Source organism: Saccoglossus kowalevskii, chromosome 13 (assembly GCF_978046115.1).
Source record: "Saccoglossus kowalevskii chromosome 13, keSacKowa6.1, whole genome shotgun sequence".
Lineage (NCBI taxonomy): Eukaryota > Metazoa > Hemichordata > Enteropneusta > Harrimaniidae > Saccoglossus > Saccoglossus kowalevskii.
The window spans coordinates 12,175,869-12,194,313 of NC_140653.1; the positions used below are offsets into that span (position 1 = coordinate 12,175,869).

An 18,445-nucleotide genomic window follows, 5' to 3' on the forward strand; every position below is an offset into this window, starting at 1 on the left:
CCTAGAAAGAGAGGGGTGATTGTTAGCCTTTATAATCATCTTTGTTATTTTGTTGTAAAACAAAATTCAACCCAAGTCAAATTCATCAGATACTCATACACGTAATGAGGGGCTTACAGTAGTTAAAATAGCGACAACATTATTAATATGAAATATTAATGGATGTAGACATTTGACGAAGAATACATGACTTGTCGTTATTTGAATGAAAAAAAATAAATATGGAATTTATCTGAACATGCTGTACGAAAATAATATGACACTTAGCTGTACCTTTCGTTGTCCTAAAATTGATGTTCCGAACACTGTGATCCGGATTCGACTTTCCTGTAAATGGCGCCCTCTAGTGGCAAAACGCTCATGCGGCTGGTGAAATGTGACGAGACGCTTGCGGGTGTTGAAAACCCATATGCGTAAACTCGACTGTTCGTAGTCAAATTGATTACTGCAGCTGTGTGTCTTCATTACTCAGTAGCAGATTGTATAGCGTGATGTTAAAATAGTCATGCTCGGTGCAATACACTCGCTCTTACTTGTTTCATCTTGTACACTCGTGTCGTCATCCAGACCGCATATAATATTCATCCTCGCCGATGACTTGGGTTGGAGCGATGTTGGCTATCATGGTTCCGTTATAAAAACACCAAACATCGACGCATTAGCGTCAGAGGGGGTGAAACTAGACAACTATTATATGTCGTTGTTATGTACGCCATCGAGAGGTCAGTTATTGTCTGGTAGATACGAGGTATGTACCACATATAAAATGATGATTGTATAATGTATTACCACATATGCTGGCGTCTTTCATACTGTTTTGATGAACACATTAAATTTGTTCTGAATGTCATTCACTCTAGCAAAATGGGAGATTTAAAACAACAAACCTTTACGGAAAAGTTACGGAACTATTTTTGATTAGTGATCTTCTTTTCTATTTGAAATGAAATGAAGCACAGTTTATGTGTTCCAAGAAGTTATCACCCATTTGCTAGATTAATAATTAATGTATTAAAGCACGGTGGTCGTCGCGCAGCGCGTGTTCGAATTTCATGTAAATAAACAATGTATTTTACACGCGTTGTATACGTCGCTATGAGTCTCATGTCGAACAGGACGCGGCACGACGACTGCCGCTCTTCAAATGCGTAAGCACAGTAACGTTCCAGTAACTCAAAGTAAAGTTTTCAATCAAAATATTAAAATTATGTACATATTTTATTAAAACAAAACAAAAGTATGAAATACTTAATGTTAATATAGATTCACACTGGATTACAACATCGTACCATCGATATGATGCAACCACTGTGTTTACCCATCGACGAAACCATTTTACCACAAAAGTTAAAAGAACGTGGATATGCCACTCACATGGTAGGGAAATGGCATCTGGGATTTTACAGAAAAGAATGTTTACCGAATTACAGAGGATTCGATACATTTATGGGCAAGTACATTTTGTATATGTATTAGAATAAATATGCAAACAAAAGTTTAGCTGAGTTTTGTGTTAGCCGTCGAATTTGTTATACACATTGTGTAGTTATTTATCGTAAATAGTTATTTTGTAAAACATTGACACTCATAAGCACGTGGTGCTAGACGCTTTAAATGCAGAATGATACGTGATGAACCAATTTGCAGGTTTTTATCAGGGCATGGCCGATTACTATTATCACAATATCAGTACTGGAATATATCATGGCTGGGATTTTCGACGAAATAATGACGTCATCGCTCAAAAGTATGCTGGTCAATATTCAACCCACGTGTTTGCAGATGAGGCCCAGATTATTATAATGAAGCATAACCCAGAAGTAGTAAGTAACATTGTACATTTACTGACAAACTACAAACGGTTTCATGCCACTAAACAATATCTAAAACAAAGAATAATGCACTCAAAACATAAATTTAGCTTTTTTTAGGCTTAGATAAATATATTTTGTCGCAAATTGACTACCACTGATTGTAATGTGTTACTATCTACCTACTCTGTTATTTTGTTGTATACTGTATTGATGTAGAAGTGGTTGGATACTTTGAATGCCTGGATTTGGCGAAACAAAATATTCGCGTGTTTTATTTTCTCGAATTTTGCCTTTTCGCGAATATAAAACTGTTTAACTGAGAGAAAGAGACACACTATATAATTCACTTCCAGCTGAAGAAGGACCAGTACCCCAAACATATAAAGAATAATTACCATTTATCATTTTGGGACCTTGACCCATTTCAGATGATTCATTGTATGAGGGACGTGTGCTATAATGTTCGATAGTAAAAGTTTAGTTTTCAATTTAGGCCACCCCTGGGGTATCTGTGCGAGCTTTACTTCAAGAAAAGCGTTTCTTGCAAAAACTGAACACAAGTAAAAGATGCATTATTACGATTTGACATGGCCCAAAAAACTTCAAAATTGAGTAAGGTTCATTCTATATTTGACACGACACTGAACAAGCTCGCTTGTGGAAGGAATAGTGCCCGTGAAAAAGACAACCCGGACAATAGAGGTAGGATGAACGAGCTGCTATTCCTTGGCACCGAACGAAAACAACCACATGAGAGAAGAAGAAACGGAAGACAGAAAAAAAAAACAGTTATTGAATCTATGCCAGTTTGTACATAATAGTTATCGTCTGTTATCATAAATTCAGTTATTATTGTATTTTTGCTTCATTTCACTCAGTATATAAGCCGGAGGTTTGTAATACATAGAAATAATAATATTATTGTTTTCGTCAGTTGTGTGTGATATAATACCATGCTAAATGAAAATCATATTTACTAATCCTACAACCAGATGTTACGTCATCCGCCAGTGTTGACCCAATCCTGCATGAGATAATATTTGCATGGTTATTAATGTACCATGAAAACAGTGATGAAAAGTACCATATATCACTACGCTAAATCAAAATTGATGCTACAGACAGCTGTTTCGTCATCTGTCATCTGGAAAGTACATGGACAAAATATAGACCCACCGAATTGGTATGGAATGAATAGCATGTGTTTCTCCCCAATTTAAGCCTTGTGTTTGTATTTGTTGCCGAAAATGTGTTTAGTGGCAATGACCTTAAAATCCAGCATTGTGGTACACATGAGTAATGTGTGTATTGTTCAAGGCGGTACATATTTACCACTTCCATTCGTACATATTCGATTGCGTACATATGCAATCATATTCTGACCATGACATTTTGTCTTGCGAGTCACATTAGATTCATGTGTGTTTGAAGGCGATTAAATCAATTGAGAACACGTATATATACTATGACCTTGATTGTTCACATTTTTGTTCTTAACCAACAAGTATTTGAGATGACGCTTGAGAACTGAGAGATAGTTTTTTGCTGGTAGTTAGTTTGTGAAAATGCATAAGCAAATACTAAAGCTTTGAACCAAAAATGTAACCCGTTCCCGTGCGTTACGGGGAGACATATGTGCTAAATTTGCAGAGGCTAGGTACCCCCATGTAGTATATCATATAGTATTTGACATAATAAACACAACTATTTAAGTAACAGCTGCTGGGTTTAACGTTTATAAAACATTTTTCATTCCTTTTATATTGTTTTGGCAATGTTTACTATATTATAAGTTAGTAGTTGCAATAAGACAACTGAGGCGTTATAAACACAAACCACGTGTAACGCAATTCATCAAGCACCAAAGCGTTAAATAGTAAACAAATTACATAAGACTGTGATGGGTAAATTTGATGTCTTCAAACCCTTCACTTAGGTACCCGGGATTCGAATGTTCTCCACGTTGGACTCACAAAAAAAACAGAAGCTCAATTCGTGTCACCTTCGATTCTCCGACTGCTTCGTGCTCTCTCGCCAAGACAGCTTCAAATTTATTAACTTAATTAACTTCTTAGCCAATTACAAGGAAGTACCAAAGCAGCAAGGCGTTGCCTCCAAACAAACAGCCAATCACACGAAAGTTTTACACGTCATAACACAATTGATCAATCGTTACTACATTAGGAAAACTACTATCATCATGTCAACGTCAGCTTATATTTATAGGCGCCAATGGTCTTGCAATAACATTCCACAGTTGACATTCATATACATCATTAGTTCTGAACTCTGGCTATATATCCTCCAAGATGCCGCATAAGCTTGAAAACAACAAGCTCATACGAACGTGTCGACAGATCTCAGCCAGTCCTGCCATCTGGCCTTATCAGCCAGCCGTTATCAGTGAATGTCAGTGCAACTACCAAGAAGCAGAAATATAAATCATGACAATACACTAAGATATGTATAGTATATGTAATAATATGCGTAGGTAACTACAGCGATGCAACTAAGAGAGACACTCTTTACTACATGCAATAAATAATCTGAAATAGAAAAAGTGTATATTATTTACCCATGTATATATATTATTATGTTAATTAAGGACAAAAATAAAATTTCAATGGCTATTTCCACGTTATTTTTTGTGATGTATGAATTTTGTAACCAAAATGTACATGGTACCATAAAATTACCGTACCGTAATTTCCAGATCAGATTACAGATTTTATCCTGTACATGGCGAAGAAGGTAAAGGTGGTCATGCCGAACACATTCATAGATTTGTGAGATTTTCCCCCTGATACGTGGTGGAGAACCCGAGCAGGTTTTTAACACACATTGACATCCTGTGAAGAAAAGTGAAATGGCGAAGGTGTGTCTTTCTTGCGAACCGAACTAGCAGCTCGATGGCAGAGACAAAACCGCACTTGACGACTAACGCCGTTAACAGTATGGCACCGATGAACGACGCTGAGGACATGAAGACTTCGGAGCCCCTTAGGAAGGATAAGTATCGAATAGGACTGTATAATCAAGACTTGAGCGACATTAAAGACAAGAAGATGAAAAAGAACGACTTGGACTAACGCGATGAAAGAGAAGAGACGCTATATAGACTTTGAATTAGAACTTTAGCTATCTGTGTATTGCTTAGAGAACTGCTCGCTGGACACTGTAACTGACACTGTGTAACTCAAGACGTTGAACTCCTTTTTCAGAATCCCAACACTATTGTTCAGTATGTAATGTATTGCTTGCTTTTCCTATCGTTTTTCTGAACGTTTTTTGTGATATTGAATTGTATGTATGTGAGCGCCCAGATCTTAGTTTTGAAGTGATATTTAGTGACGTGCGAGGTCCTTTATAACGATTTAAGCGCGTTTCAGTGGACAAGTATTTGCAACACAGTGTTTTGAGTTTTGTGAAGTTTTATGGTGTTTTAATAAGTTTATGAGTACGGAATATGATGGGGAGAGTAATGCCCCAAAGAGTTTTAAGAGTTTTGAGATTTGTCGATGTACAGAGATATCGACGTTTTAAGAGTTATTGTAGTTTACGTGTTGTTTTCGGAATACTTCCGATGCTTTTTGAGTTGATTTGAGTTGAGAGCACCTTTGTAACGTTTTTTAATGTCTTTTTGAGATGAGAGTGTGGTGCGCTTATATACGTATTGTTTGATAACGCAAGCTTTTGTTCATGATTTACAGGATTATATGTGACTTAGTAGTGTCTATCGTTTTAGCTTTTTCCCGTCTTAATTGCCAGAGGAGTAATGTTTTATGATAGCGGCTTTGTCTTTGTATTCCGTTTCCACGCCTGTATGACTTTTGTTTAGATTAACGACTTGTGAGTTCAGTTGAAGTTTATAAGCGTATATGACAGGACTTTGATTAATAGTTTGTTTATTCATTCTTTATTAGTTACCGCTTTGCAATGCTTTAACCAAGAGACGCATCCCTGGTAATCACGTGATCATGCTGTCGACTGCAGCGCTTGGCTGATCGCTTGGTTACACCGCCACGCCTTAGTTTTTTTTGACCTTTTGATATAGAGTTTGTAACCTTAGTAACGGGAGACAGTGCAGCGAAGGGTTACCTCAGCGAACCGTTTTGAGAAAAGCAGGCCTATTGGTAGCCTTTCCCTTGTTTTTAGATTCATAACCGTTGATGTTTGAGACATTATAATGATTGTATTTAATCAGTGTGTTTTACTCTTTTGATTTATACCTTTTATTACCAAACGCTTCAGCGTGGTATTAAGAATTTGTTTTCAGGGTTGGGTGATACGAAGGTGGAAAATGGTTGCACATATGGGGATAATCCCTGGAATTGCAATAGAGAGGGTTCAGGCCAAAATACAATATATAGTGTTTTCATGTTTCGTCTGATATTTCTGTGGTATTCTGCTGCTGTAACTAATTCAAGATTTGTTCTAAAAATCAGTGTATTGTGTGCACTCAAGGATTATTCGTTTTTTGCTGAAAACACCCCTATTTTTTAATGGCAGATTCGAGCTAGGTTCACTCCCACTGGGAAATGTGCATTGTCGCTTGAATGAGAGCTAATTAAACACATTTTCCAGACCGGCGAAATAGTATGTAACAGCCAATTGTAACAGCCTATCACATGATTTTACTGAGAATGTCAACATGGAAAGAGGCTATTCCATTTTACGCAGGAATAATTGGGAGTAGAATATGTGAGGGATTGTATAATCAGAGATGTGTATACTGAAAAGTAATATCTATCCTTTTTTGCATCGCTGAGCATTTCTGTTTTAGTATATTGGTTTGAAAATGTTGAACTTGCATGATTTGTAATGTGTTTTTTTACTGAAACTCCCCTATTGATCGAATCCCGGATTTGAACGAGAACGGCACACCACGTGATTCGTTTGCATACAATGCTGAAGGCAAACATGCCGTGCTACTGCGATACTCCACTGACGGGATGACTTACTAGTGCTGCGTGCTACAACTTCGTTTGCGATGTTGCTTGTTAGTCATGGATTAAATGAATCTTGATTACCAGTTAAAATGTTGCTCATTTGGCGTTGGTAATCTTTATTTGGAACTGGGTAACGCCGCAACGTTGCCAGCAGAAGCCTCCTGGTACTTCGTACAATGATAAAACTCAGTCAACATACATCAAGTTCTCTCAATCGTAGTATTCCATGTGATGTACACCTAATATGTCAAAAATGTTGCTGAACGATTTGAACTGGATAAAAATAGCAGATGAAAATTTGTTCACAAAATAAAAATATTTCGGTTGCCAATGAAAACAAGCCGGTAAAAAACAAGCAATATGTTTTCGGCTGTTACCATGGTAGGACATGAACGTCGTGAAGCTAACGTCGGTTTATAACTAAAACCGGGCACCTTATACGAGGTTCCCAAAATAACATTCAGTCTTTAAAAGTCACTTTATTTTATTGCTAGGACGTATTCAGCCGTTAAATGTATTATTTCCAACCGTTTTGCGATAGTATTTTCTAGATTGGAGGCAGCATTTACAGTTTATTTAAAGTTGCGTTGGGATTACGTTGATACAGTGTAACAATGTCGGCGCCGGTGATCTCTTACCAGTGCGCAACGTAGCCAGAATAAAAGGCATGATCATTTGGCCACTGCTGTTACAAGACTGGTAGGAGGTAATAAATTTGAGGCGAGAGTATTCAAAAAACAGATTTTGGCTGTTGGCATGGTAGCGGTGGGTCAGGATTGTTTTTCCAATTAGTGATGGTACGACCTGCTTGTCAAGTATGAACAAAATCAGCCAAGCCAAAAAAAATCACAGAAGAGTTAAAAAGCCATTCCTGGTGAACAGTTACTCTAACTTTGGGGTCAACTTTCTCATTAATGAAAACAGATATCAAAAATTCAAATAGTAACTGTGTGCCCACACTCAAGCCGAGTACAATGAGCTATGTCTGAGGTGTTGTATCACAGGGAGTTGGGCAAACTTATGTATTTTAATAAATTATTGAATAATAAAATGTTATATAACTTTTCTTTTACCCCCCTCCCTTCCTGGTATCTATTTCAAGTAATCACTGATATTTGTTTATACCACTCTTTCCTTCATCACAATCTTTGTTACGCGCTAATGTTATATGGAGATTTTAATGCGCGATGTAGACACACCCTATTATAGGATATAACACAGTCCCTCTAGTGGATATAGAGATATTTTACTATAATAGGGTGTGTCTACATCTCACATTATTATGCAAATGCAAGTGCAAATGAGGTCTGAGCGCAAATAAAGTAGTCCCTTCAGGAGTACCGTTTTTCGAAATATAGCCGAAATAAACAATATTTAGAAGTACGATATTTTCCCCTTGGGGTACATAAATATACTTGCCGAGTGAAATGAAATTTGAACAACGGTAATGGTAATTATAGGCAGTCACTTATTTTGACTAAAACTAATTTGCATATCACCCATGCAATAATGTTTTCGGTATTTTCACGGTCGATATGCAAATGAACATGGTATTTTCATTGGCTACCGAACTATTTTTATTTTGTAAACACATTTCCGTCTGCTATTTTTGTCAGGTTCAAATCATTCACCAGCATTTTTGGCATGTTACATGTACATCACATAGAAAACTAGGATTGGGAGAACTTAATGTATGTTGACCACCTGGAAACTGAGTTTTATAAATCTTAAAGGACTCTCGGAAGATTCACCCGCAGCCTGGACCCGCAGTAAAATCAGCGATTACTACTATGGAGCTGCAACTGTCAACTTCGAGATACCAGGAGGTTTCTGCTGGCGACGTTGCGGCGTTACTCAATTCCAAATAAAGATTACCAACGCCAAATGAGCAACATTTACCGGTAACCAAGACTCAGTCTATCCACGACCAGCAAGCAACATCACAAACGAAGTTGTAATGTGCAGCTCACGAGTCAGCGACGATCGATGTCAACGAAAGTCATTCCATCAGTGAAGTACCGCAGTTGCACGGCATCTGTGGAGGAACTTTTAATTTTAACATAATTTTATCGTAGTAGCCCAGTTTAAGTTCTGGTTCTATCGTGGTCCCAACTAAATGGCGACAGTCGTTGTGTCGCGTCCTGTTCGATATGGGGCTCATAGCGACGCATATACAACACGTGTAAAATACATTGTTTATTTACAAGAAATTCGAACACGCGCTGCGCGACTACCACCGCGCTTAAAAATCCACGAGTTATTTATTCGGACAATGACTCAAATCAGACGTCTGATTATTTTATTTTCACACGTACAATGACACGCGTTCTACACTGACACGCGTTGCTAGGTCGCAGTACTGTCTTGGAGCATATTAATTGTCAATTGGGTTCCCCGACCTAAATTTCTATCCCGGTTTGTTGCACGTTCTTTCTTTACCATCAAATAATAAAATATGGGACATATGTAATAATATCAGAACCCCACACCCTCCCCGTGGCTTCGCTCGTGAAAGTACGGCAGCAGGATACACCGCATCACTCGTGAAAATAACTTCCATATGCATTGAAAGCCACGGCGAGGGTATGGGGTTCTGTCATAATACTTCATTATCACTAAAAACATTTTTCCCCTGAAATAAATTTCAGTGAAAATTCCATTTCCCTCATACTCTATTGAGACACAGCACAGTGAAAATTGGATTCACATGTAATGCTTGAAAACATGTCAGCAAAAATAAATTAAGTGAAATTCTACGTGACTTCATAAGAGTTGGAAATGAACAAACTACACCCGACCCTACCACTCCATACACAATGTAAACAACACCCCAAAACATTCTTTCACCCACGGTTACTACCGTGTTTCACCAGTGTATTCTATTTGACTTCAGGAGAAATTGAAATAAACAAATTAATTATAATCTAGTTGAGCACTGATTAAATAAACTACCTCGTCTTTATGTCAACTTGAAGTTTTTCATTTCCTACATCAGTGACTTCAAAATATATGTTTCAATCCCAGGAATTTCACTTGCTGTTAATTGCATGGGAGTGCCAGTCTTTCATGAATTTCTATTGTCATGTCAATTTCTTGCGATTACTCGGAACATGAAGTTGTAACCACAGACCGTCTAGGTGCTGTAACTAAAACCTGGTGTAAGCACCGGTTGGGCAGTCTTGAACTATGCATGTGAAGCCACCTGAGAGGTCTAATATTCAATCCTATAGATTTCTCATTGTTTGGTAACTATTTGCTGCAAATGCAACAAAAATCAATATAAAAATATGACCCACACAGCATTCTACAGGTTACTTGTTAGTATTGTATTTAACCCGTATGACGAGTGATGAGTAGATGACGGTATCTTTGATTTATGAACGTGCAATGCCTGGAGGCATGGCTCAGTTTGAGTGAAGGGATGTGTGATGAATTTGTTTTTGCGTATCTGTTGAGTGACTTATTTAGTTGATTACTAGCGAATGGCTGTGTTATATCTGTCATCGTTTCGGCCCATTTGAGGTTCTGGACGGAACTCGACTCAGTGATTTGGAACTAATTACGATATAACCGTCGCTATTCGGACTACTATTTCTGACAGTTGGTATTCGCAGTTATTAATTTAGTGAACGATTAATCAAAAGATATGACGTGTCCAGTACTTAGTGTGATTGGCTTTATGATTGAAGGTTACGCCCTAGAGTCTTTATACTTCTTTGTAATTGGTCAAGGTTTTGAAAGTAAATAAAGTTGTTTGAGTTGGTCTTGGCGAGTACACGAGGACAGACGCAGTCTTGGGGCAGTCTAAGGCAGTCTAAGACGCAGTCTTGGGAGAGTCTTGGGTCAGCCTTGTGATACGCTTGGGGACTTTTCCCCAGGGCGCTGTGTCTTATAGAGTACTCGACTGACCGACTAAGACGAGAGTTGAAACGTATTTCGTTGTGTGCGTCTATTTGACCGTAAAGCTTAAGTGACTTTCCCGATCCCGTACCTCAAGGGGACGCGATAGAGACGAGACGAGATTTCCCCCCTGGCACGTGTGGAGAACCTCAGAGGAAGATTTCCCCCCTGATAGATTGACTGACTTTATAATGACAGGGTGAATATACGAACAGTACATATGATAAATACATCGTGCTTTCTTGTTGCAGCCTCTTTTTCTGTTCCTCTCATTCCAAGCCATTCATCTTCCACTGCAAGTACCATCACGATACGCAGACATGTACAAGACCCTCATTCCGAATAACGCCGACAGACAAAAGTACGCAGGCATGGTAACATGCATGGATGAAGCTGTCGGTCGCGTTGTCACCGCTTTGAAACACACTGGTTTATGGGAGAACAGCGTCCTTGTATTCTCAACAGGCAAGTAACATATAACGAAATAAAAGATAGTAGTATGAATATTTATAAGCGGGTCCGTAATCTGTTTGCACTCCCACTGTACCCGATGGAACTAGACTAGTATTTATGTACATCTTCACAAATGGGCGTCTTTAGGTTTGGTTATAAAAATATAAGTTTTCGACTACTTCTAAATTTAAATTAAGGCCGGGACTCCGAATTAAGTTTCGTGACTCTTTTTGAACATGTTTTGCTTTAGGCATATGTTACAACCTTATATCAGCTCAACAATAAAACAAGTTTTAGAATTATATACAAAAATATTTTGGAATGTATGTTTCTGTTTAACTGTTACTATAATTTACATGAGGTTGTCCCACCATGTTTACTCAGTAAACAGAAGTTTTAGCTAAACGCTGATAAACACCTATTGCACTAGTTGTATTTTCACTGTCAAAATGTAAAAACACGCATTTTCAAAGTACACAGAATATGCCCTCAGATATTAAATCAACATCAAGTTGATTTACCTTGTAGCTAATCACAAATATATATCAAGTTTATAATCAAATGTCACCTTCACTGTGTGAAACGAAGTGACCTGGAACCCTGGTCTTAAAATGACGTATTGTTAATTGTTTGTTCATGCTAGCAGATGGAATAAGTCATGCCTGCAAGGTTGCAAGTATTTGGGCTTATTCGTTTTGATTAAGTGCAAGATATTTCAAATTAATGTCTTGGCCTGCTATAATAGGCTTGCATTACACTATCAGGTATTGACGTATTTAATAAGTTCAAACAAATATGTCGCGTGGTACCAACATAGAACACGACACGGGGCGATGAATTTGGAACTTCAACCTTGTTAGATCTATGTTTTCGTTCTGGTAATTGTTTATTAACACGCGCTGGTGTTCCGTGATGTGGTGTGCTTCACTGGAACACTTATCAAATCAAAACTGTCATCGCACAAATATTGGTTTTATCCCATGCAGACAATGGCGGAATTCTTGGTGGCAACTGGCCTCTGAGAGGCAGTAAAGCGTCGTTATATGAAGGCGGTGTCCGTGGAGTGGGATTCGTCACCAGTCCATTGCTGCCCAGCAGAGTCCGCGGCACGGTCAACAGAGAGCTGCTACACATGACTGATTGGCTTCCTACCTTGGTTCGATTGGCTGGTGGCGATTTGATGGGCACTAAACCATTAGATGGTTACAATCAGTGGGAAACAATCAGGTCAGTCACCTTGTTGCACTATATATATATATTCTGGATTATTGGAGAAGATTGGAGGTAATTTGTTAATGAAACAAATTAGTCTAACGGCGATATTTTAAAGGGCGGCAGTCGTCGTGCCGCGTCCTGTTCGATATGGGACCCATAGCGACGTATACAACGCGTGTAAAATACATTGTTTATTTACATGAATTTCGAACACGCGCTGCGCGACGACCACCGCGCTTTAAATTGACCTCATTAATCTTCATCTTTATGAGGTCGTTCATGATAATTAGTTCGTGATGTTTCATGTTGAAATATTTTACAAGAACAAATGCCCCAATGTCTTGTAGTCACCCTTATAGTTTTTTTTTTATTTATATCCTTGTATTTTATCATAGTCGAACGACTTCATGGATAATTCATAACATTACGTAATTTTTAGGTGATGTCATTTTGAAAACTAACCCGAACATTTTCAAAACATTGTTCTCATGTTCGCTCAACGCTCGAATCTTACGTGATTCATGCACTTTTCACTGCTTATATAAAGTTATGCCATTTAACACTGATTTATTCAATATTGAACTCTACTAATTATGGAGTTATATTCTTCGTGGCAAGCACGAATATGTAACAAAGTTTGTTGTCTGCTTTACGCCACTCCGCGGATCAGAATATATGCTGCCTTCTATTTCCATATGCTGGACTCTTTCCATATGCCTCTGAAATTGTACCCATGTGATCAGCGAAAAAAAACAGAATAATGTTTCTGTACTAGCGCGATGAAATTATGAACCAACACGATAGTTAATATAAAAATTACAGAAAATGTTCACAGATTCCTACCGAAAAATGATTACAACCACCTTAACAAAGAGTTAGTCTTTCTATTGTGACTAATCCTTGTATGGATTTAGTCACTCAGTGCAGCGATTCCAATTGTTCAGTTGGCATGACAATACCTCCGGTTAACAATTACAGACAATCTTGTTTCTCAGTTTGTTGACTCCAATGAAATCAACATCTTTGTATTGCTACCTTCGTCATTATTATAGCCCAATACCAAAGACTCGTGAAGACTTATATATTTTACATTAGTATGTCTGTCTCTCAGTCTTGACTGATTCTCGACTACTTGACGGGCTCTAAACTGACTTCTGGTTGATTGTGACTACTGTATAATCGGAGTATAACTTTTTTTTTATTTTGTACTGTGCGAGACCAAGCGCATATTTGTGTATTTTTAAGCTGAATGTTCCAGAAAGCTCTATGATGTCACCGCACTTTATTTAGATGGACTCGTACTGAGTGACTATACCATAAACTGATCGGGAACAATATAATGTATTCTCAAAAAACAAAATACATCTGTGTCATACATTTGTAGTAATACTAATTACACTCTTGCTTTGCAGAATACATAAATGTAATAAATACCTTAACAAAATAGAAATAGTTTTTGCTGCCAAAATGCAAATGGTCGCTGAGATATCGTTGAAAGTGAGAGTACCGAGACGTGTTCCATTCCATTCCTTCCCTCATATAGTCTACTCTTCCACAGATACATTTAACCATCGGCATACATCGGCATTTGTATCACCCGAATAGGTATTGAGTATTTACTGGAACCATACTAGGCGTTAGTGAAGTGGTCTATAACAAGGGGAACGTCACATGTATTCCAGCCTACAGAAATTTATTGGTCTACAAGAAAATGACGATATTAAGGCTTGCAGGCACTTGAGGCCAAACAATTTGTTGTTTTTAATTCAGGCAAAGTGTCTGAGGTCTAATTCACACTAAACTACACTAACATTAACGAGAACAACTATGCCTTAATATAACCTTGGTTTCAGCCAATAGTCTGTATTAATTATTCAAAATAATGTTACGACTGCTTACAACCGATGACTGCGATTAGCTTTGTGAGTACTAACCAACTTAACTGTTAACTTAACTCTCCTACAGTCAAGGTACACCGTCTGTTCGAGATGAAGTCTTGCTGACTATTGACCCACTGATAGCGAAGGCGCATCATTTTAAAGATGATCCGTACGCTGACAATGATAGTTTCAATGTTTTAATAAGAGCGGCTATCAGAGTTGGTGACTGGAAACTTATTACAGGACCACCCGGTGAGCAATGAAGTTTTTGTTAGTTCTTATTGAGGAGGTGTTAAGAAACTATGTGTACTATGTCTGTATTATATTTGTAGAATGATTTGCACATTTACACTAGAATTCACTGTTTATAGGGAATTTAAACGCAATTGTTAAGGTTAGGTCAATCGTTGGATACCCGAACAAACTATATATTCTGCCGTGCAATATTGCACTAAAATAACATAGCGTTAACAGTTTGGCCTCGCGATTGTAGCACATGTACTGTAAAATGACTAATTTTCACTGGGTTTAAATTTCACTGATTTAGCATTTCAGGCATATTCAGTGGGTCACGATTTTATGATTTATAGATAATGTGTGCTATGCCCTATGGTTTTTAATTTAGCTCATTTTCCAGTCAGCGAAATAAGCAAAATTAAAACCCAGTGTGCCATTGTAATTTACAGTAAAACGCATTCGCAATTACGTATGACGCACGCGTGTCATACTAGTTTGTGTGAAGTGTGTCATATACAAGTATATTTATGTCTGACGTATACGTAAACAAAAAAAACAACAATAATCTTTATGTTTCTATAAAAGGTAATGGTAGCTGGGGTACTCCTGTCGAATTTGGCTTCAAATATCTTCATCCCCCAAAACGAACGCACTCTGTACAGCTATACAACGTAGTCGCGGATCCGAACGAAAGAAACGACTACTCTCATGACAGACCGGACATAGTTCGCTTCCTTCTGGCTCGCATTGGTCACTACTATAACACTTCTGTTCCTGTTCTTGACCCAAGTCAGGAAATTTTACTCGCCGATCCTGCTCGTCATGGCGGCGTATGGTCACCATGGAGATAACATTATTTGAATAGCATGGTTCGTGAATGACGTCACAGATTTCGACCGATTCATCGAATGCATTTTAGGGATTACTCTGGAACACGAAATAAAAAAATATATACAGTTACTAAATAATAAAACTGTAAAATTGTCGAAAATTTGTAAAGGTGAAAGAGAGTACATCTAACTATATGTGGCACCTGTTATATATCATCTTGAAGCAAAACGAAATGGTTTATTTACATCAGGCACGTTCCCTTTATGCCACACATTTGCTATTCTATTTAACCATAAGCGCATTATATTCGCTCTCTACAAAACCATTGGTTTAATAGTTTGATCAAATAAAGAGAATGTCCCTTTAAAAAGTATGTACACGTACTACACTATATTAGATATCTCAGTAAATAATGAAAGCACGAGACCGGATAATACTTTATGCATTCGCACGTTGTCTAGTTAGTTGTAACGGTGTATCTACAATTGTAATCCGGGTATCAGACATGCACATAAATAATCACAATATGTGGCCAGTTAAGAGTTTATCTAAATCTCTTTATGTAAAGTGGACAATATCTAAATATTGTAAATACGTGTTTGTAATAACCGAAATTGTCATCTAAGCGTTAGGCCGTCGCTGATTGGCTGCTGTGCTGGAATGCCAATTTTTAGTTTCAAATACCCCGGCTTAGTGTTCTATGTTCTTCGCGTAATTAGGTGTTCGTATGCAAGGGATTTTTCCGCACAAAAACGACGAATTCGGCCGAATTTTGTTATCGGTTGGCTTAATATAACCCCAACGGACTGTATTTTTGTGAAAGATTGGTATTTTTGTCCTGATTTGTAGGAATCTGAAAAACGCGTTTCACAACTTGTCTCTTATTTAGTTTTATGCGTCATTCAAGATGGCGGCCCCCATATAGTAAATATCGTATTTATTTTATTATCACGTGTGCGCCAGCTGACTGTGATAGTGACCGACGAATGAGGATAGATATACCTATTATATGTCACGTCGTGTATCTATTAGAAGGTTCGAAAACTGCTTTTATTGTTGCAGTTGTTATAGTAGTCATGTTCGGTGCACGTAATTTTAAGGCATGCTTTTGGAATGACTCAGCACACATAAACACGACCGCAATTGGCGAAATAAATTACAACAAGGTCTAGCCTACGCAATGCATGACGTTCCAAATGTTGATACAGCTGTTTGCACAGTCCATGATCTAACCTCCACAAACTGAGGTGTCTTGTGTTTGATTAGTACTGATTAAATACGGATGAACAATTTGTGAAGAATGTGTATCATGATCATTCATTGGGCTGATGACAAGTGTCACTTGAGCAAACGTCAAGAAAGTATGGTGGTCTAGTGCATATTCTCCAGAAAATATAAGTAAAAAGTGAAGAAAAGCCCAACTCGCATCATGAAACACATTAGAGTAAAGTTTAATTAATTTAATTTAGAGGTCAAAGGTTACCAGCATGTGAGTGAAATTTTCGACTGACTCGCTCCGTGGTCTCCATGATTTTTTAAATGAAACACGGGATGGTATTCACATTGAAGTAGTTTGGGCGATTCGTAAAACCATAATAATCAATCTGAAGTAATTTTTGGAAAGCCAATATGCCTCTCAAGCCTTCAAAATCCAAATAGCCATATAACCGCGCCAGCCGACCAGCCCGCAAAATTTTGTGGACCACGTGAGCAGGATTCTGGAATAGAGGGGGGGGGGGGCAGGGAAAAATGTGAAGCAGCGAACATGGTTGACGACACTGGCGTTCCTAAGGAGTTCTCTAAGTCGTTTGGAAAAGAAAAATTAAAAGAAAACCTAAAGAAAAACAACACTCGATTACTGTGAGATTAGAAACAATGGAGCAAAAACAGACTGCTTTTTAGCGGACTCTGAACGAAACAACCGAAGGAATGGCAGTATTGCATAATAGCCACGAGGTAGTTGACGGTAAGCTGGCGGAGTTTGAAAACAAAATCAGTATATTGGAACCGAAACTGCGAGAAAGATGCTCTTCGGCTTACGTGATACTCGAGATAATTTAACCTAAGATTCGGTGGCATACAAGCGAAACCGGGAGAGAACTGTATTGAAATAGTTACCAACAGACTCAAGGATAAACTAGGTTTCGACGAAGCGTCCGCCATGATTGAAAACGCCCATTCTATAGTGCCAAATGTCCGCCGGGATACTGCAAGACCCCCGTCTCACATTATCGTCAAATTCATGTAGTGGACAGAAAGATTCATGGTGCCATGAAAAGCAAAAAATGTGTTTATGAATGGCGACATTTTATCACTGAAGATTATGCCCAGGCTAACTACAAGCGTAAATGCGAGCTACGCCATGTCATGCAGAATCTTTTAGTCAAGAGAAACGGCTACGCTTTACTAATGGCAAATTGTTTATAGATGGTCTTGCATCGTTACTCGTTACTTTCAATTGGTGGATGAGGATGTGCATAAAAATTATGGGCATAAACAAGGATCGATCTCACCTGAGGTAACTACGAAAGATTCAAATTCAACTACTGAATGAATGAGTTTATATTATTATGTTTCTACAAACTATTCATTATGTGTTTTGATTTCACGATGCGGGGGTGGTATCCTCGTGCATTCAATTTTCGCAACTTTGTTTTCTGGGGAGGTGGGGGAGTTTTTAGTCAATTTTGTTTCACCTGTTTTAATTGTTTTTAAGGAAAAAGTCACTTTATATTACCTAATTAGTACTGCTAAAGAAAACACGAGCCAGCCATAATGGTGTCATCAGAACTTAAATTTATTTCTCTGAATGTTAGGGGGTTAGGTCGGTGTAAAAAACGGAAAAAAATGTTCAGCTGGATCAGAGCTCAACGGCCAAGTATTGTGTTATTACAAGAAACCCATAGCAATGCCCAGGTAGTTAAATATTGGTCTAGACAGTGTAGGGGTAAAATGTTTTTCAGTCACCGAGCTTCCAATAGTAAGGGGATGTTGAAAATCTTTGTTATTAACAAGACTAGTTCTGATCCGGAGGGAAGGTTTTTAATTCATGATGCTAATTTGTAGGGGAGGCATTTCCTAATTATCAATTCATATGCACCAAATGAAGAAAAAGAATATGTCAGGTTTCTTTAAAATATTCTGGGAGTGATTGGGGAAAACATGT

The 18,445-nt window shown here is 38.0% G+C and overlaps 1 protein-coding gene across 1 annotated transcript; it reads left to right on the plus strand.

Annotated features, from left to right (window-relative positions):
• Positions 1-415: 415 nt before the first annotated feature.
• Positions 416-15,652, plus strand: LOC100373029 (arylsulfatase B-like). The gene is made up of 7 exons (XM_006818276.2): positions 416-748; positions 1,264-1,450; positions 1,648-1,823; positions 10,915-11,128; positions 12,103-12,343; positions 14,297-14,463; positions 15,034-15,652. Exons 1-7 carry the CDS (start codon positions 506-508, stop codon positions 15,297-15,299), a joined length of 1,494 nt encoding a protein of 497 aa, XP_006818339.1. The 5' UTR covers positions 416-505; the 3' UTR covers positions 15,300-15,652.
• The last annotated feature ends 2,793 nt before the right edge of the window (positions 15,653-18,445 follow it).

Bases quoted from the DNA above. Each gene is read 5' to 3' on its own strand.
- LOC100373029 (XM_006818276.2), top strand. From the start codon at position 506: ATGCTCGGTGCAATACACTCGCTCTTACTTGTTTCATCTTGTACACTC. The intron at 749-1,263 runs GTATGTACCACA...ATGTTAATATAG, and splicing joins TATTGTCTGGTAGATACGAG to ATTCACACTGGATTACAACA. The intron at 1,451-1,647 runs GCAAGTACATTT...ACCAATTTGCAG, and splicing joins AGGATTCGATACATTTATGG to GTTTTTATCAGGGCATGGCC.